Below are 20939 nucleotides of genomic sequence, written 5' to 3' on the forward strand. Positions count from 1 at the left end.
ATTCTGATCAGATCAGACTAGATTAGAACTTTTGATTATCATTTACTTATCATTATATAGTTAATTGCGTATTTTAAAAAAAAAAATTATAAAATACATATTTGAAAAGTTCATAATGAGACGAATCTAATCAGATCCATTTTGATAATGTTTTTATTTATAAATTAGTAATAAAATGCGGCCAAAGTTTAATCAAATTGTTAAATCAGATCAGACCAGATAATAAAAATTCAGATCAGACATTATAAAATCAGACCAGACTTGTTTCAGGTGAAAAGAACAAGTCCTACCAAAGAATATGGAGTATTAAAATGATTTAATATTCACTATTTCATTTATCTAAAATCTTCAATTTGAATGCATGAAAAATTTGACTAAGAGAATAAATAAAAGAAAAAAAAAATAATTTTATGTGCATCTTATTAGGCATGTCTTGATTTATATATATTGTCCAAATTCAATAATGCATAGCTAGTAATTTTTTTAGTGCATAATTAAAGATACTAAATTATTAGAAAGTATACTATGTCAGTTCCAAAAAGTTCAATTCGCTTTTCATTTTGAGCCGTTGAACTCAATCCTAATTTATTTATGTTTGAAAAACTCCTTTTACTATCTTACTTCTACTATCCCACATGTTGATTTACACCTTTTACGCTCTCTTTATGAATTAATTCACCTCTCCTTTTATTTCTTACACCAACTCTTATTTATAACCCACATTTCTTAATTTATTCACATTTTGCTTATATTATTTAACTTATTTTTTCCATTCATTCCTAAAAATAAATAAACAAGTCGAACTTTTGTAAACGAAGTATCATTGTACAAAAGACAAATTAAACCAACCAAAAAATAAAAATCATAGTGATTACATCCTAGATCGTGGCTATCGTTCTACCACCCCTAAATTCTAACCAATTAAGCTAGATATCACCGACTATAATATGTTTCAAAATCATATTCGTACCGCAAGCATGAATTGTGTGATTAGCAACTTAAGAACATTACGTATGATGTACGAGTACATGAAATAGATGTGCTTGATGTTTACCTCTTAAAGCATGTACATGTGATTTTCAAGTAGTTTGTACGGACGAAATGCATGTGAATGTTGTGCATGCTTGAGATTTGACAATGTGTTGGTGTTGGTTACATCACTTGCATGTGTACTAGTTCTTTTTTACGAACTAATTGCTAGTTGCATACCATATGATATTTTTGGCATCAATTATTTTCATATATTTTAATTTTAATATTTTTTATTTTATTTAAATGGGTTGTTGAGAGCTTCAAATAGATAAAGTCTAAGTGTAAATGTATTTTAATAATTCAAATCAAGAAAAAGTTGCACCAATTTGTACTCCTATGTACATTTTTGCATAGATTACCACATGCACTTATATATGTTTCGATATATTTGTGCCTCTATGCAGGACCGTTCCTGACATTTTATGGGCCCTAGGCAAAATCATAATCAAGGGCCCTTAGAAAAAAAAATCATTCTAAAATAATATAATATATACTTTGTATCTAGTACGGAGTACAAAATATACAATATGCAGCATACTCCATGTACGTGTATTACAGAGTAAATAAGAACAATGTTTCATTGTAACTTTATAATATGATCTACTGCTATACTACGTACTATATTTTAAGAGTATCAACAACCCAAAAAATAAAGTTGAATACTTGATCATAAAGTTTGTTAATTTAAAAGTTAAAGATAGAGTATGTAAATTAAACAGTAATCCCAATATTTATCCATGGATAAAAACAGAGAAAGGAGAGAGAAACTTTACCTGAATGTGAAAGAGAATAAACACAATTAGTGGACACAAATACACGCAAAAAAACTCGATGAGATGATTAAACCAATGATTTTGTTATTTTCATTCATAGTAGGATAATTAAAATGTACTCCGTACTGTACTACATACGAGACTTACGAATATAATTGAAACTAATGAGTAATAGTTGTAAGGATATTTTACGTGCTTAAAACATTTTCATAATTTCATTTACAGTATCAAAATATTTGGGGAATTGATAAGAGTGAAAGGCAAGAACCCATTAATTTACTTGGTGGGAAATGAAGTTTTTAACTTGTATTTAATGCTCAGGGAATTGGAAAACGGGAATTGCAACAATTTTATAGTGAAGCGAAGCGTATAAAGAATTAATGGCAAAGAATTAAAGAGTGTTGTCATGCATTAGAGTTTTCCTTTTTTTTTTTTTTTTTTTTTATTTTAAGAAAACTGGAGTAATATATTTTTTTGGGCCCCCCACTGGCCATGGGCCCTAGGCCACGGCACTCCCCGCCTACCCTCAGGGCCGGGGCTGCCTCTATGTCCTGTCCTATTACATCATTTTCTTCTTTAATCTTATTGATACTTTAAATACAAATAAATTAAATATAAAAGTGTTCTAATAATTCACGAATTGAAGTGTTGTTCTAAAGTATAGTGTTTCCATTCTTTTTTATCTTCTCATTAAATTATTGTTATAGGCTACTCGTATTAAATTATTGAACTGTTTTTAAGCTATTAAATTGCCGATATATGTTATTAAATTGTTGATATAAGAAATTGTATTATCTATACAAGTTATTAGGCTATCAATATAAGTTATTAAACTAATTTGTTTCAAAAAAAAAAAAAAGTTATTAAACTATGTTGCAATAAACTATCAAATTATCGATATAACCTATTAAATTGTCGATATAAGCTGTTAAATTGTCGATATAAATTAGTAATTTGTATAATATATAAGTTATTAAATTATTGCTACTAGTGATGAAACTCATGTTGAATCCGATCTCACATGTATTACTTTCTCATTGTCTGGAAATAAGAAGATTGAAAAGTAAACATTAAAAATGAACCAGAAAGAACATAGAAATGATTTTTTGACGAATTTATCTTATAGTGTGCAAAGTTTGTGGATATCTTTGGCTTTAACAGGTTTCTTAACATTCCCAAGAACTCATCGCTAAACTTCATTATAGGCCTCTATAGAGGTATCTGGTTTAATGTTCTTATCTATCTAACCCTTTCATATACTGAATATCGACTCTCATATTATGAGCTAACCCAAGATTCACTGCCCAACATCTGAGATATAACTATATGAGATGTATGTCTAGAATTTAATTAATAGGCTTTGCCCAATCTATGAGAATCGATGTCTTTAATTTGAGACTCAAAATCTGAAACTTGTTGGCGAAATTCAAGACTCATTGTCAAAAACCTAAAATACTTCGTGTAATATACATGAGACTCATAGCATATCGTCACACCAAAACAGTGGTAGGACATGTCACACATAAATGCGTAATACCTCTTCATTGTAAATATCTCTTAAAAAAAGGTAAAATTAATAGAAAGATTGCAATAACTAAAAACTTATTAGAAATTGATAAACCTTAGTTATCATGCACTAGTGATGAGCCTAATTATAAGGGGTGAAAAGTTAAAATTAAACAAATTCATGACGAAAACAAGTTTGGTGCTTGAGAAGAATACTCACTTTTTTGGGCATGGCTACGAATGTAGTACATATTTGGCCACAACATTATATTGATAATAGTAAAAGTTAGCTAGCCTTTTACATCATCATACCACATACATGTGAGATGGGAACATCAATTGGATGGTGGCAAAATACTTCTTTCTAGTTTTGGAACGAAATAATTGATATCGTTTTAACTTTCATAATTGTCAATGCATAATATTGATCTATAATACTTTATACGAAGTATCCGTAATTATTTATCAGTAAAATAAAATGAATTTGCTTAACATTTTACATAATAATATTTGTTTCTATATGTTAGTAAAATAATATAAATCGAAGTAACACAAGCTAAGTGAAATAGTATCAAAATTTACAATGGCAAACTTTGAAGCATAGGTAGTAAAAACTAGTGAAATTATTGTACTAAATAACTCATCAAGTTTGTGATATTCAAAAGAGATGGAGTTAAGGATTGAGGGGTTGAATTGTCCCTTTTGTTTAGTGTATTTGGATCTCTTTTGAAGATTCCTTATCAAAGTAGAGCATCTTGTGTTGTCATGTTTAGAGATTTATGTGGACGCCTAGCAATGTAGTCACCTTCAACAATTTATGAGTATGTCCATCTTATATGGTAGCTTAGGGGACCATATTTAACCCTTATTACCTTTCCTTTCTCTTTAAAGATCAATGTACTCGTCATCTTTTTGTTTTGTGTAGTATATAATGACCATATATCGGGTTACTTTCTTAGAATGGCGAGTGAGTTATTATGTCAAGAGATAGGTGGGAGAGGAACCTCAACTCGAATCCATAACCAAGCGTGTGAGAAGCACGTGGCAATGCTAACCACTTGCTCCCAATAGCTTAAAATTTTCAAATTTTCTTTAATTAGGTCAAGTTTTATGCACTTTGCAAAAATGTTAAATTGGAATAATTTTAATTGGTTTAATTATTCTTTTTAACTGAAATTGATAGTTTACTAATTCAAAAGCATTTTCTTTTATAAATTGAATCTAATGCCCCGTTCATTTCACCTTATTTTTACTAAACTTAATAAAATTTTACTAAATTGAAATTATTTTTGTTGAACTAAAATTATTTTTACAAATTCTTTTTTTTTTTATTTCTTCAAAATTACCGATTTTTACTGAACTGGAATTATTTTTGCTAAACTAAACTTATTTTTACTAAATTGATTTTTTTTAACTGAATGTTATTATTTAAAGGTGAAGTGAACAGGGTCTAAATTTCACAAGTTCACTATTGATTTTACTAATCCTTTAATTTGTATTAGCTTCCCTCACTCTCTAAACTCTCAAGCGAGGCCATATAGCTCATGAAGTGTGGGGGCCGATGGGGTAATTTAAGGAGTTCGACCATTTATAATTAGGTATGATCAACAAGGATACATTCTTCCCAATCGATGTCATTTAATTCATATATAATTGGATATTACGCTTTGGTATACGAATTATCATTTATTGTGTATATATATTTGTTGGACCACCCATAATTTTTTTTTTGATACCTTGGACCACCCATAATTAGTTATATCTTTGTTAAGTTTTTATAAATCTAAATCCAAAAAAAAAAAAAAAAAAAAAAAAAGAACTAAAACTACATGCCTACTAATATTGATTCATTTACAATAATATCAATAATTGAATCATAGTTTTGGATAATTTTTTTTATTAAAAAACTCGGTCATATATATTAAATAAAAACATTTTCAAGTACTTATAAAAATCAGTTTAAAAATCTTAATTAGACTAAATCAACAAACGCATATATTTCTTAGTCATTTTTTCTTACATAAAAAACTGCCAGCTATAACAAATTGGCTCAAGGTCTTTATAAGCTAAAAAGTATGAATGTGTAGCTGCACACGCTTCCCTTGATATAAGAATGAGCTCATCATGTATGTTAATAAACCACGTTCCTTAAAAATTTTCTGAGTGTTGGGTGTAATACCATCCAACAAAGAATGTACTTGTATATAATAAGCATGTGCAACTACCATAAGATAATGTATTAAAAACATGCAATTTTCAAAATTGTCAACGGATGCAACAGTTTGTTATTAAAATTGTCATGGTTGATTGTACCAAAAGTCTTTCTATATGTTATACGAAGTATTGTATTTGTGGATCCGTTTACTTGAATTGCACTAGATTTCGTTCATTGCTAGACATACATGATACACATACCTAAAGTCTTGAATGGTTTTAAGGTGGTTATATGTAGGCAAAGTGTTCCCAATTCACTAAAACGGCAAAAGAACATAAAAAGAGACACATTGCATTAACTGATGATTCATATGAAAAAAAATACGTTTAATAAAGTATGACTGAACTTGATCGTATGCCTTGATCATGACAATCTTCAAAACTTCTCAATGATAAGCTTTTTTTTTTCTTAAGGTCTTTACATAGTAAAGAAATACATGCACAAACTAGCTATTGTCCACCACCCTAACAATAGTGAAGGGAAAGGGAAAGGGAAAGGGAGGGGAAGGAAAAAGAGAGAAGCTAAGAAAAAGGGAGGTGAGGAGAGGGAGAGAGTGACCTTCAATTTTCCTTTCAAACACTCCAAAGTCTCCAACAATGGATGGATCTATTTTATAAAAAGGGGGAGTAAAATGGATCCCTCCATTTTCTTAACCTAGCTCTATGAGGGAACTTATCCCTTACTTTCTCTCCCTCAGCTCTCTTTCGCTCCAACTATTTCTATCCAAACATATAAGGGCCTGTTCTCATTGACTGAACTCAGCTGAACTGAATTGAGCTGAACTGAACTGAGCTGAACTGAATATTTTATAAGAGAAGGAAATTAGGAGCTGTACTGTACTGAACTGAGCTGAACTTCAACGTATGAGAACAGGCCCTTAGTCTCTTAGAGAAACGCATTAAAAAATCCTTCTTCAGCCGCCTTCCTTATCCTATAACTTTCTTCACTTTGTTAAGCATTAAAACAATAACTATTAAAACTTAGGCAATGTTTAGTTTAATTTAGTTAAACATTTTCTCGCTCTTATTTTAGAATTGACTAGTTCACTCTAGATTAGATGCAATCATTCAAGAACAGACTATATCTTTGTATTTGCGTTTGTTGGTTACGAAATATTATCAATTTGGTAATTGAAAAGATTATGAAAAATTCATATTTGAAAGGTACATGATATCTCATTTCTTGATTATTTCCAGGTTAAGGCTAAATGGATAGCTACAGTCTAAGTTTTTTATTTTTATTTTTTATATATTAAAAAGCGTTTCAAATAAAGTCGATATGCCACATGGTGTTCTCCATCGTCTTTCCACACCATCAACTTAAATTCTAAAAACTAAAAATCTGATACTTGTATAAGATTCAAACATACAACCTTAACACTTTGTGTGTATAACAAAAATGGAAGGAAAGGAAGGGGAAAAAAAAGAGGAAATGAGACAATATGAAAAATAAAATTTCCCTTAGGGAAAAATAAAATTGGTAATCCAATATAATCACCTGTAGTACTGTTAGTTAAAAGTGAACAAAACATGACCTCAAATGTGCTACTCGTAACAAGTCTCTCTCTCTCTCTCTCTCTCTCTCTCTCTCTCTCTCTCTCTCTCTCTCTCTCTCTCTCTCTCTCTCTCTCTCTCTCTCTCTCTCTCTCTCTCTCTCTCTCTCTCTCTCTCTCTATATATATATATATATATATATATATATACATACATACATATACATATATATATATACATATATATATATATATATATATATATATGTATATATATATATATATATATATATACATACATACATATACATATATATATATACATATATATATATATATATATATATATATATATATATATATATATATATATATATATATATATATATATACATATATATATATATATATATATATATATATATATATATATGTATATGTATATTCAAGTCTAGTAATCTCTACTCTCTACTAGACTTCGACTAAAGCGGATTTAAAACCTACTAATCACTGTTCTCTACTAGACTTTGACTAAACCGGATTTAAGCTGGTCAGGTCCCAATTGGCGAAAAAGCTCTCCCAACAAGACCACAAGTGTTACTGCATTCCTAGCCTTGAACCTAAAACTTTAGGTAAATTAGAACACTTTTCTTACCAATTTTAATTCTTAAGGTGATACAAAGATAAATGGTTAGAACTTAGGCCCTGTTTGATTCACCTTAATTTTGCTGAACTGAAATTATTTTTACTGAACTGAACTTATTTTTACTGAACTGAACTTAATTTAACTGAACTGAACTTATTTTTACTGAACTTAAATTATTTTTATTGATTTTCTATTATAATTCTTCTTTAAGAAAACTGAATTTTATTGAACTGAACTTATTTTTACTGAACTGAACTTATTTTTACTTAACTACAAATTTTCCATAATTTCAAACCTAACCGAGTCCTATTTTAAAATAATGTCATTGAATCCACCAAGAGTGGACTAATCTCAAGTTATGGGGCAATTTGGTGTCTGAAAATTTAGCCCTTTTTTGCATCTTCTGAAAAAGCCCATTTGACGCCTCCACAATGCTCCATTTTCAATTTTGATGTTGTTCTTCCTTGTTCTTGTTGTGTTAAGGGGAAATTACTCTTCCCCTTGTCACTCTTTTGCTCTTCTTCTTCTTCTTCTTCCTGCTATGCTAAAACCTTCACCAAAATCATGGGTTTTTGGAATCACCATCTTAGGTTATTGCCCCACAGAAAACACACCAGACTCAGAACAATTTCTTATTTTCTATCTTCCTGCAGATTCTTTACCACATTGAAGATCTCCAATGGCGAAAATGGGGAAACTGTTGAAGAAATTTCAAAGCTTTTAAAGCATAATAACTGGAGCATTTTAATGGGGTCATCAGACATCATTAAGAAGCTAAACCCAGATGTTGTTCAATCTGTTCTTCATCATAATCAGTTTTCTGATCCAATTCGACTTCTGGGGTTCTTCAATTGGTCGCATTCTCAACTGGGTATTCATCACAATTTGTTTTCCTTCTCAATTTTAGCTGTTCTTCTTTGTAATTCTAGCTGTTTTCCTCTTGCAAATGGGGTTATTGAATGTTTGATTGAAACCCGACCGCCTTCTTATATGGTGTTTGATTCATTGGCTAGTTGTGTGAGGGAATATAATAAGTGTGATTCTAGTTCGGTGATTTTTGATATAGTGATTAATGCTTATAAGAAAATGGGGCTCTTGAAAGAGGCTGCTGATGTGTTCTTGTGTATAAAAGACAATGATTTTTGTCCTAGTTTGGTCTGTTGCAATTCTTTGTTGTCTGATTTGTTGAAGAAGAATATGATGGGTTTGTTTTGGAGGGTTTATAATACGATGTTAGAGGTTAATCTTGTTCCTGACATTTATACTTATACCAATTTGATTAGTGGTCTATGTAAAGAAGGGAAGCTTGAGGAAGGTAAAAATGTGATTGTGGAAATGGAAGAGAAAGGCATTATTCCTAATTTAGTGACATATAATGTACTTATTAATGGTTTGTGTAGATCCAAGGCCCTAGATGAAGCTTTGGAGCTTAAACGCTCCATGGCCGAGAAGGGCCTAACTCCTGATAGCTATACTTACTCGATACTCATTGATGGATTTTGTAAAAATAAGAGGGCTTGGGAAGCAAAGTTGCTGTTGGCTGAAATGGTGGGGAGGGGTTTGAAGCCTAACCATGTTACTTACACTTCCTTGATAGATGGGTTCATGAAGCAGGGTGATGTGATAGAGGCTCTCAAAATTAAAGATGAGATGACTGCTTGCGGAATTAAGCTGAATTTTGTGACATATGCTGCACTAATTAGTGGTGTATGTAGGATAGGTGACATGGAGAAAGGAAAAGGTCTATTGTTTGAGATGATTAGGTTAGGGTTAAGTCCTAGTTCCCAAATATACAGCTATTTGATTGAAGGTTATTGTAGAGAAAATAAAATGGAGGCAGCCTATGAGCTGCTTGCTGAGATGAAGAACATGAATTTTTCCCCTACAGCTTTCACATTTAATGCAATTATCAATGCACTTTGTCATGTTAGAAATGTTCAATGTGCATATAATGTTCTACAAGAAATGGCCATTTGTGGTGTGAAACCAAATGTGGTCACTTACACAACTTTAATCAAGGGTTATATCCATGGGGGTAACTTGGAGGAGGCAATGAGAATTTTTGAAGAAATGAAAAAGAAAGGGACTTTACCTGATGTTTTTTGCTACAACACTCTTGTAATGGGCCTTTGCAAGGGTGGAAAAACAGGAGAAGCAATTTCTTATTTTGATGAGATGGTGGAGAGAGGATTAAAGCCAGATGCATATACTTATGGTGCTTTGATCCACGGATATTGCAAAGATGGGGAAATGAAAATTGCTAGTAGATATCTTGAAGAGATGTCAAGGTGTGGTATCAAACCAAATGATGTCGTCTATGCAGCTTTTATTGATGGACATTGCAAAGAAGGGAATATCGCAGAGGCCTTGTCGTCCTTTGAAGATATGCTGAGGCAGAAAGTACTCCCTGATTTACTTGCCTACAGTGTGCTCATCCACAGTCTCGCTAAAAATGGAAAGATGCAAGAAGCTTCGCAGGCATTCATAGAACTTAGGGCTAAGTGTCTGGTGCCTGATGTGTATACTTATAGCTCTTTAATCTCTGGATATTCTAAGCAAGGAGATATGATAAAAGCTCTTGAACTGTTTGAAGAGATGAAGAGGGAAGGTGTTCATCCAAATATTGTCACTTACAATAGTTTGATTAATGGACTGTGCAAATTTGGTGAAGTAGAGAGGGCACAGAAACTCTTTTGCGAAGTCACCACAAAGGGGCTGGTACCAAACAGCGTGACTTATGCTACTATTATAGATGGCTATTCCAAATGTGGGAACTTAATGGAGGCATTTAGATTGTTTGATGAGATGCAATTAAAGGGCATACCATGTGATGGCTTTGTCTACAATGCCATAATTGATGGTTGCTCCAGAAAAGGAGATTTGGAGAAGGCTCTATCCTTTTATCAAGAAATGCGGCACAAGGGTATAGCTTCAATACATACTTTCAATACTTTAATTGATGGGTTTTGCAAGTCAAATCAGTCAGCTGAAGCATTTAAACTCTTGCAAGACATGATTGACATGAGTATAGCACCCACCAATGTGACATATACCATTTTGATTGATCATCACTGCAAATTGGGAATGATGGAAGAAGCTGAAGATCTCTTCTATGAGATGCAAAATAGGAATTTAAAGCCAACTACCATAACTTATGCTGCCCTCTTAAACGGATATAATAGAACAGGTAACGGGCTTAAGTTGATTTCTCTTTTCAATGACTTGTTGACCAGCGGAGTTATGCCTGATGAAGTTGTATATTCCCTAATGGTGGACACTTATCGTAGAGAAGGTAATTGGAAAAGAGTCTTTCAGATGATGGATGAATTGTCACTTAAGGGTTTGACATTGAAGGAAAATGTATGGGATTCATTAGTTGAAACCCTAAGTCAGAAGGATCAATTTTCTGAAGTCTTACAACTACTTGATGATATGGAACAGCAAGGTCTCATGCTTAGTTCAAGTACTTGCATGAATTTAATTCGTGCTTTGCGCCAATCCAGACATTCTGACAAAGCAGCAAAGGTTCTTGATACTGTGGTTCAATTTAGATGGGTTCCCAACTGCACTAGCTTGAATGATTTCAATCAGATTCATGACCAAGACAATTTTCAGAGTTCTGATAGCCTTTCAGGTCAAAGGGCATTGAATGTTGCTAATCTGGTGTAAGGTGGTTTTAAAATTGAATCTTATGCTACCAGCAGGCTCTATGCCTCTATTCCAGGGGATCTCGCACAATTACATGTAAGTCAGGTTCTTGTATTCCCTTTTCTCTCTCTTTTATCTTATCACTGGTATAGGTCAGATGAGAATGCATTGGTTTTGTTATCCCATTTTTTCTCTCTTTGGTCCATATATAACATTCTTATGGAAAAGGATTTGGAGATTATATTTTATACTTATAACGATTGATTGTCTTTGAAATAACACATAGTTCTTAGATATTTGTTGCACCCAATCCTTGTTAAATTCAAAATCACCATATATTGTAGATTTGTAGACTAGTAAACGTTTAGCAGTAGTCTTGGTAGGCTGCTTAGGCTCTCTACCGTACAAATTTGTAATACTTGAAATGTAATGTAGTCTTTCTCCTTGTAAAACTTGAGGTTTTGTTCTTTAATGTTGCCTAGAGGTTCCTTGTAAAACTTTGTGGTTTTGTTCATTAGTGTTGCCTGGTGGTTTGGCACCATCCTCACCTGTGCTGTGTTATAGAATGAAATGTGGGCTGTGATTACTGAGGTTGCTGTGGGGTGAAACATTGATAGTATGGGGAAAAATTGTTGGCTTCTTTGATGATTAGGGAACTCATAAAGATGGCCGGGTTTTCTTTTACTTCTTTCGTCTTAAAAGCTCTTTATTCATTTTTTGCTTGGAGGGAAGACAAAGAGGTTGCGGACTAGGAAAGTGATCAGTGTAATATCTAACTTATTTATTTGTTGTTTCCATTGCTAATTTAAGCCTTTTTTTTATTATTATTATTATTTTGTAGAAGTAACAATATAATAATTATAGGAGTAATATTTTGTGGCTCCTATTTTAAATTAAAGGGTTCAAGCGCCGTTCTTTTGCAGCTTGATGCTTATATTGCATGACTAGATGAATAAACTATGTAAGATTTCATTGTCTAAGAACTTCTAGCTGTCCCTTATTCATGAAGTAGGCCATTAAATAATCTTGCAAGTCCTGTGAGATGCAATTTTTTGTTTCTTGTTTGTTATATCTCACGCACATCATCTGTTTCTGCTGCTTCAGGGAAGGTTTTGGAAAGGATTTCATGTTGTTGTTGCACGTGGAGAAGGATAGAGAAAAAGTAACCTTGTGGCCTTCAGGTATTTCTTTTTAATGTGAATTCAGGTCTTCGTTTGGTTATGATATATTGTCCAACTGAAATTGTTCATTAGACTTTGTCATTTGTAAAATTTACAAACTTGCCCCATTGATGTTTGTGACATAAAAGGTTTTCCAGATTTCTAAATGCTACTTCCTGCATATTTCAATTCATTTACTGGGGTCTAATATCCTTAGCATTTAGTAACTAGTCTTAACTTCTTTTAAATGTGCTGGTACACTGACCATTTTGCACTGGTACTTTGAACTTTTGCCTAGATTACTAATATTAATGCTTCGTGTATAATGTGTTTACATTGCAAAAAATGCGATAAATTGCATAATTGAGTAGAATTAATGCTCGTAGTTTGGCAAGCCACCAAGGTACTAATAAATTCAAAGGAGTGTAACATGGTGAAAAGTATCCAGCTATATATCACTGCTTTATCATGTAATTTATGGCCTGGTACGGGACATTTGCTATTTTGTTATATTGTGGAAGTTGTAAGTTGGAAGCTATCATGTAAGCAAGTGAATCAGTGCCTCTATGAATGTTTAGGTATTTGGAGAAGAAGATATAGCGCACTGCCACGTGGCAATCCTTATTATTGCTCACTTAACAAACTCTTGTTATTCCGTATCATCCCTCTCTATAGAATATCATTGCAATACTTGTGCTTACATAAATCATTCCTCACTTAGTTTTTGACAGTTTAAATTCTACCCTTGAGCAAAGGGTCTCCTAAATTTTCCTTAAAAAAAAAAAAAAAAAAAATTCTTTACAACATTATGGTATTTAGATACTACTGAAATATTACCAGTCATTTTTGAATATCATACCATAACTAATTTGGTCTTGACAAGCAAAAAGTCACATACATAGTTGAAATAAAGAGTACAAAACAAAGAGGAGAAAATGTCCTCTAGACAAAAATTAAGTTACATATTAGCCCAGCTTTTTTTTTTTTTTTAACCTTCCCTATCAAGTAACTTGTAAAATCCACACAAAAGCCTTGACTATAAGATGGCTCCTCACCTTCCCAATAAATTTGGAAACGAGATGTATAACAGTATAACCTTGCTCCCTTCGTCCTGAATTAAGTAGGCCATGTTTCCATTTTAAGTTCGTCCCAAAATTATAAGCCACTTTCTATATTTGGAGTCGAAAAATTTGAACTATCCCATATGAGATATGACCCTTAAATGTTACCCTTGAAAATATTTCAAAAAACAAGTATGTTGGTAAGGTAAACATGTAAAAAATTAAATTTTTAAGGGCAGCTATGTTATTCTAAATAAATTCCTTGAAAAAAAGGTCCATTCTGATGGTGGAAATAAGTATTAGTTATGAAATATATATAATACTTCTACCTCAATCATTCTCCTATCTCTATTGTTGATGGTTGAGTGACATACGGAAGATGGAGCACTTTATTCTTTTCTTTGTTATTTTTATCTTAGCACTTTAAAAAGCTATCCTAAAGATATATATTTTATGATCACAGATGTAATTTGTGGTTATTTGGATTTTAGTTTTGCTTGAGCTATAATTACTGACAAAAAAGCGACATAGGGCTACATAGTTGTGGCTCATTTACATTAACACATAATTAAATAAGAGAAAGGACCTTATGAATGCAGATTATAGTACAAATAATAAGCAAGTTTCTTAGAAACAGGTTAGAACCATTTAAATCATGATTTAAATGGTTCTCACAAAAATTTAGTTTTTGACGCATCATATAGAGGAAAACAATTTTTATGAAGAAGTTAGGTTTACAAGAGCATTTAATATTGGACAGGAGGGGATGGAAGGAGAGGATCCTGGTTAGCGAGTATAGGAGATAAATCTTGGTTCATGTAGCTGATCTCATCTTTGGGATTAAGGCTTTGATTGTTGTTATTGCTAAGTAGACAACTAGACATACTAGGATTTGGTGAAAAATTCTCTAGAATCTTAATGTTTGAGGATTTCATAGCATGATACTTTTTCTGTTTAAGTAAATAGTACTACGTGATAAACAATGTCACTGTTGTCATGTGAAAGGCTTGTAATTGCTGCAGTGCAATTTTGTGAAGTTCCATTAAAGGATGATTTTTTCAGGTGAATCAGGGCTAACAGTAACCAGCTGATATTGGCTTTGCCATCAACATTGCATTCTCCTGCCCATTGGTTAACTAGTCGGAGTGACTAGAGTATCTGTCCTTAAAAATAGTGTATGTCAAATATTTTGATACTTGGTCGAGTCAGTTTTGTGCATGTGAGTGAATGTATCTGTTGTCTATCAGCTTCATGTGCACCCTAAGGTGTGGCCTTTTCTTGCTACATTTTAACCCTATTTGCTGACCGAAACATTTACTTTTGCAGCTGCAGGTTTTTGCTACACAGTTAAGATTATGTTCCTACAATCAGCTTATATATCTTGCTTAAATGTTGCAAGTGTTCAAGTGGTTGATTGATCTACATGTTGGGCAAGCAGTAACCAGGTAGCTGGTTCTCCCAGAGAAATCAATGTACCACCCTTTCTTAAGCGCTAAGCAGTGGGAGGAAGTTACACAATCTTGTGCAAATTGAAAGGTGATTTCTCATTGATGCCTGACAGTTGTTTGCATACATAACTGTTGAGAGCTTCAACTTTTTGGATAACAACCTTGTCACATTCCAGGTGCAATTATTTGACTAAGAATACATACCAAATGGCCTTGACAAGGGCTGGCCTAGGTATGGAAACAGATGGCAATGGAAACAGGAAGGGGTTGCTTCAAAAAGAGATATTTTGAACAAATCATCTGTAAGTTTAGTAGAATAAAACCCCTTCCCAGTCTGGTTCATGGTGCTAGAAATCTGCTTGATAAATAGCTCGTTATTTTATAGTTACTGATAAATTCTTTGGTTTGTTAATTGTTCGATTTTATAGGTTGATATTCAAGAGTACATGGCCATTGTATCATACTTACACTAAACTGACTAAAGTAAAGAAGTGGACTCACATACCGTAACTGCGGAAATGACTTCTGCAGTTGACATAGAGCCGCAGAAAATTGAGCCTTTTGCTCTGGAATGCTCTGTTGCAAAATTTTATAGGCCGCCTGTATTTTAAATTATTTCTAGTTCAATTACTTCAGGTAATATGATGTATAATGTGTATGTTTTGTAGGGTAGCACAATTTTGGTTATAACAGCATGAATTTTGTAGTAATGTAGTGATCTAATAGAGCAGGCTGACGTTGCAAGCTGAAAATTATTACAAGTATATTCATCGGAGTAAATTGTATAGAAAACCACACATTTGCATTTTCAATTAGGCTTCTTCTGTGATCTTATCTGCATTTTAAAGCTTGGTTCATATAGTTCATTTTTGGAGTTCATTTCTCACATGGATGTATTTTCCATACTATATTTAAAAGCAAAAACATTTTAAAAACATCGGATGTACAATAAAATATTGTTAATCACTAGTAGAAAAATAAAAAAAAGGCAACCCCTTAATGCCACCGGTTCAGGCCAAACCGGTGGCAAAAACCGGCCTAAAAATGGACGGGTTTTTAGACAAAGAGATATGGCACCGGTTCAGCTCAAACCGGTGCCAAAAATAAAAAGGGCACCGGTTCATTGAATCGGTGCATTAAAAAAAAAAAAAACGCGCCCTTGTCTTTCTTTCTTCTTCCTTCTCTCTTTCATTTTCACTGTTGCATTCGAGAGCCGAATCCCTCACTACACTCTCTCCATTTTCCCACCACTAGAGCCGCCACCGTCGCCGGCCACTAGCCCCGCCCTTCTCTTTCTCCCCTGTCCTTCTCTTTCCCCTGTCCTTCTCTTTCTCTGTTCAATTTCAAGTGGGTTTCCCTCTTAATTAGAGGGTTGTGAAGGTCTTGAAGCTAAGCCGTGCCACCACCTTAAGCTCGCCGCGCCACAGCCCTAAGGTCGCCGCGCCACCGTGCTTCCGCTGCCCTAAGGCCGCCGCGCCACCTGCTGCTGCCCTCCTCCACCAGCGAGCTGCTGCCCTCCATCTTCCCTTCAAGGTTTTTCCTTTTTTTTTTTTTATTTTTTTTTATTTTTTATTTTCACAATTATTTTCCAATTATGTACTTATATTAATGTGTTTTTGCATGTTGAATCATTGTTTGCAAATTAAAATTTAGGTTTGAATATAATTATACTCCAATTTTTCTCAATTTTAGGTTGTTTTATTTGGAATTTGTGAAAATATTAGTGATTTTTCTCAATTAGTTGGATTTTATTATGTTTTAATGGTTAATTTAATTTGTTTTGGTGGATAATTTTGAATTAATTATAGAATATATATTAACCTTGGTACTTAAATAGTTGAAATTTGGTATGTTACTTTTAATGGTACATACATAATATTTAACCTAATTTTTGTTTATTGTTTTTTTTTTTTTAAAAATAGATTTGTGAATTGAAGCACGAGTTTAGCTTGAGGACTACATAATGAGTTCAAGTGGGTAGTTGCTATATTGGTATGACTTATAAACTTTACTAAGCTATATTTCTTTCTATTTATCCATTAATAAAAATTTATTCATGAAATTGCAACTTGTGTATTGTTTAATTGCAAATAAATACAACAATATATAGAATACTTGCATCATCGTATGCCTAGATACCCGTTCAAGGCTTTCTCATTAGGAGAAAGTCTTGAATAGTCCCCAGTTGGGACTGTTCTTGAATGTGTACTCTCACTTAGGTGGTGAATGTATGTTTTCTTTTTGATTTTAAGGAACATCTTGACTTACCATTTCCTCACTATGTTCTCTGGGTACATATGTGGGTAATTAATTATCTACATCGTGTACTTGGAGAACTAGGGGGAAATGCTGCCGGATTTTCCTTAAAATTGGAAAGTTGACATACATTCACTAGTGAGATTAGACATTCAAAGATGGGTTAGGTTGGAGTGATAAGGACCCTTTGGAAACATGCATTTTTTCACTATATGAATGGTATATTCACGTTTTGTACTTGAATTTGATTTACATAAAATATGTAGCAATTGCACATTATTCATTATATGTTGCTATTGGAGAAGGATCGTGGTTGGATGTATGGTAGACGCGATACATTGGAATTTTGGAGAAGGTGATAGACATGGAGGAGATGAGATGAGATACATGGTGATAGACATGGAGGAGATGAGATACATGGTGAAGATGTGCCACCTGAGGTAATTTCAATTGGGTTATTAAAAGTTTTAAAATACTGAGTTAATTGAGATCTAAGGTGGCATGATTGATGAACTGTTGCAGGTTCCTACTCCTACACATGCGGACTCGAGGGAGCTTGATAATCTAACACCGCATGATTATCCAGAGTTACAGGTGATTTGTAACCCTTTACCTTAATGAATTTCGTTATATTATCTATGGTGTAGTAAAAGACCTATTTAACTATCTTCTTTTTGTACTTGTGTAGGAAGACACCCGGTGTGCACTTCTAGCCCCGGGGTATGCAAATAGTATGGAGTTGAGTTTCGTGGCGTATGGTAGTGCACAAGCGACGACCGGTGCTACGGCGGGGCCACATCATTACTCGGTTGGGATCGCTTCAGGGGTTCGAAGACATCCCACTACCCGTAATGATAGAGGAGGTTGAGATAACAAAGCTTTGGCAAGCTGTAGGTAGCTTCGTTGATTGGCCATGTGCGTGGGTCAGGTTGATTAACGAGGTAATTTATTTATTTCTCATTTTTTAGTGTTAAATAACCGTTAGGCACTCTCTAATTGCACCTCTGAAAATAACACCGCCGAAATAGCATGACTCCCCGGCCCCCATCTCCGATGCCGAGGCAGCGGCGGCCTCGGCTAGTGCTCCATGCGCTGCTCCGGCCTCCGGAGCGACTGTCCGGGCAGCTCTGGCCTCGGTAGCTGTTGCCGGGGTTGCTCCGGCCTCGGAATCAGCTGGCTGCCTGGGGTGCAGTAGCCCTGACAGCCTGTTGCCGGGGCTGCTGCACCCGAGGCAGCCGCTGCCGGGGCTGCTGCAGTCTCGGCAGCAGCCTGCCTGGTTTGCTGCAGCCTCGGTGGGGGCTGCATTCGCTGTTCCGGCAGCGGGGGCGGCTCCCTCGGCTGTTCCGGTCTTGGCGGAAGTTGTAATTTTTTTTTAAAGATATTTTGAGCCATTTTTTTTTTCTCAACTCACTCGGCGGAATGGCTTTTTACATGCCTATTTTCTTCATTTCTCAACTTATGAACTTATTCTTTCTCAAACCATATCATAATTACATATTTATAAGTGAATGTGACTTGAAATGACATAAAAGAAGCTAATTTCTAAGTTTTTTGCTCCATTTCATCAAAATAAAGCAATTTCTTTCCAAAATGGCTTCTCACTTGCCTATTTTCTTCAATTATCAACTTATGAACTTATTATTTCTCAAACCATATCTTAATTACATATTTATAAGTGATTGTGACTTAAAATGACATAAAAGAAGCAAAGTTCTAAGTTTTTGGGTCCATTTCATCAAAATAAACCCATTTAGAGCCGAAATGGCTTCTCACATGCCTATTTTCTTCATTTCTCAACTTATGAACTTATTGTTTCTCAAACCATCTCATAATTACATATTTATAAGTTAATGTGAGTTGAAATGACGTAAAAGAAGCTAATTTCTAAGTTTTTGGGTCCATTTCATCAAAATAAAGCCATATTGGGCAAAATGGCTTCTCACTTGCCTATTTTCTTTATTTCTCAACTTATAAACATATTATTTATCAAAACATGTCATAATTACATACTTATAAGTGATTGTGAGTTGAAATTACATAAAAGAAGCTAAGTTCTAAGTTTTTGGGCCCATTTCATCAAAATAAAGCCATTTTGAGCCAAATTGGCTTCTTACATGCCTCTTTTCTTCATTTCTCAACTTATAAACTTATTATTTCTAAAACCATCTCATAATTACATATTTATCAGTGATTGTGACTTGAAATGACATAAAAGAAGCTAAGTTCTAAGTTTTTGGTTCCATTTCATCAAAATAAACCCATTTAGAGCCGAAATGGCTTCTCACATGCCTATTTTCTTCATTTCTCAACTTATGAACTTATTCTTTGTCAAGCCATCTCATAATTACATATTTATAAGTTAATGTGAGTTAAAGTGACATAAAAGAAGCTAATTTCTATGTTTTTTTTACTCCATTTCATCAAAATAAAGCCAAATTGGGCAAAATGGCTTCTTACTTGCCTATTTTCTTCATTTATCAACATATAAACTTATTCTTTCTCAAAACATCTCATAATTACATATTTATAAGTGACTGTGACTTGAAATGACATAAAAGAAGCTAAGTTCTAAGTTTTTGGGTCCATTTCATCAAAATAAAGCCATTTTGAGCCGAAATGGCTTCTCACTTGCCTATTTTCTTCATTTATCAACTTATCAACTTATTCTTTCTCAAACTGTCTCATAATTACATATTTATAAGTGATTGTGAGTTGAAATTACATAAAAGAAGCTAATTTCTAAGTTTATGGGTCCATTTCATCAAAATAAAACCATTTTAAGCCAAAATAACTTATAATATGCCTATTTTCTTCATTTCTCAACTTATAAACTTATTCTTTCTCAAACTATTTAAGATTTCGCATGGAAGCAAAACTTCAAAGAGAAAGAGGGTGGAAAAGCCTAAAAGCATTGATTAACCTAAGAAGAAGCTAAGTGAACAACGGTCCAAGAGTGAACAAGTGTCGAAGTTGCACTCTTCGAAAAGTTTACCTATGCCACCTACTCCACTTGTTGAAGACATTGTTCTTCAATCGCTCTCTTCTGACATGACCTTTCTTCACAACCGTGCTGGTCATTTGGTCGATCCCATGGAAGTTGCACTTCCTAAAGCAATGTTTCACTATGATGAGGATGCAGTTGCATGGATCAGCAAAGAAGATGTGAAGGAATTTCTACGTGGTGCAAAGCTTAACATTTCCCTCATTTAAGAATTCATGAGTTACTTCAATGCCCACATAATCTACACTTTTTTCAAGTTATTCAAATTTATGGTAATTATCCTACATGTGATTAATTATTCAATGTTCATGCACGCAGAGCACTATAGGAGCACTTAATTGAAACTGATTCTTCTTGTAAAGTTGGGTGGTTATGCCCCGAGCAGTTATCCACTACTAGAATCATAGGCAACCCCTATGAAGTGTTGTACTATGTTGAACAGAGTATCAGGGAATCAGCGCGTGCGGGAGAAAAGTTCATATTCGCCCCATGTTATAAAGAGTAAGTCTAACCATGTCAAATTCAATCGATTTGGCCTCATTATAGGTTGACTCCTAAATATTAATTTGCTTGTCTATTGTAAACTTATGTAGGGAGCATTGGAGCCTCATGGTGATTTGTAATTCCAATAACACAATTTATCACCTTGATTCAGCTCGATCATCGATGAAGTGGCTCGTGAAGTCTATATTGCAAAAGTA

At 33.7% G+C, this 20939-nt stretch overlaps 1 protein-coding gene across 3 annotated transcripts; it reads left to right on the forward strand.

Annotated features, from left to right (window-relative positions):
• The first annotated feature begins 8129 nt into the window (after window positions 1-8129).
• Window positions 8130-15793, forward strand: LOC145587331 (uncharacterized). Of its 3 annotated transcripts, none has more exons than XM_081644072.1 (6): window positions 8130-11417; window positions 12417-12493; window positions 14596-14708; window positions 14860-15069; window positions 15158-15283; window positions 15410-15793. In XM_081644072.1, exon 1 carries the CDS (start codon window positions 8229-8231, stop codon window positions 11331-11333), a length of 3105 nt encoding a protein of 1034 aa, XP_081500198.1. In that variant the 5' UTR covers window positions 8130-8228; the 3' UTR covers window positions 11334-11417; window positions 12417-12493; window positions 14596-14708; window positions 14860-15069; window positions 15158-15283; window positions 15410-15793. The 3 variants fall into 3 exon arrangements, with proteins under 3 accessions (XP_081500198.1, XP_081500192.1, XP_081500188.1); XM_081644066.1 differs by having other exon boundaries at window positions 8130-11408; XM_081644062.1 differs by lacking the exon at window positions 14596-14708 and having other exon boundaries at window positions 8130-11408.
• Window positions 15794-20939: the final 5146 nt, after the last annotated feature.

This window comes from Chenopodium album, chromosome 2 (genome assembly GCF_948465745.1).
Source record: "Chenopodium album chromosome 2, dcCheAlbu1.1, whole genome shotgun sequence".
Lineage (NCBI taxonomy): Eukaryota > Viridiplantae > Streptophyta > Magnoliopsida > Caryophyllales > Amaranthaceae > Chenopodium > Chenopodium album.

What these genes read in the sequence shown, in the direction of transcription:
- LOC145587331 (XM_081644072.1), top strand. Translation starts at nt 8,229, where the DNA reads ATGGGTTTTTGGAATCACCATCTTAGGTTATTGCCCCACAGAAAACAC.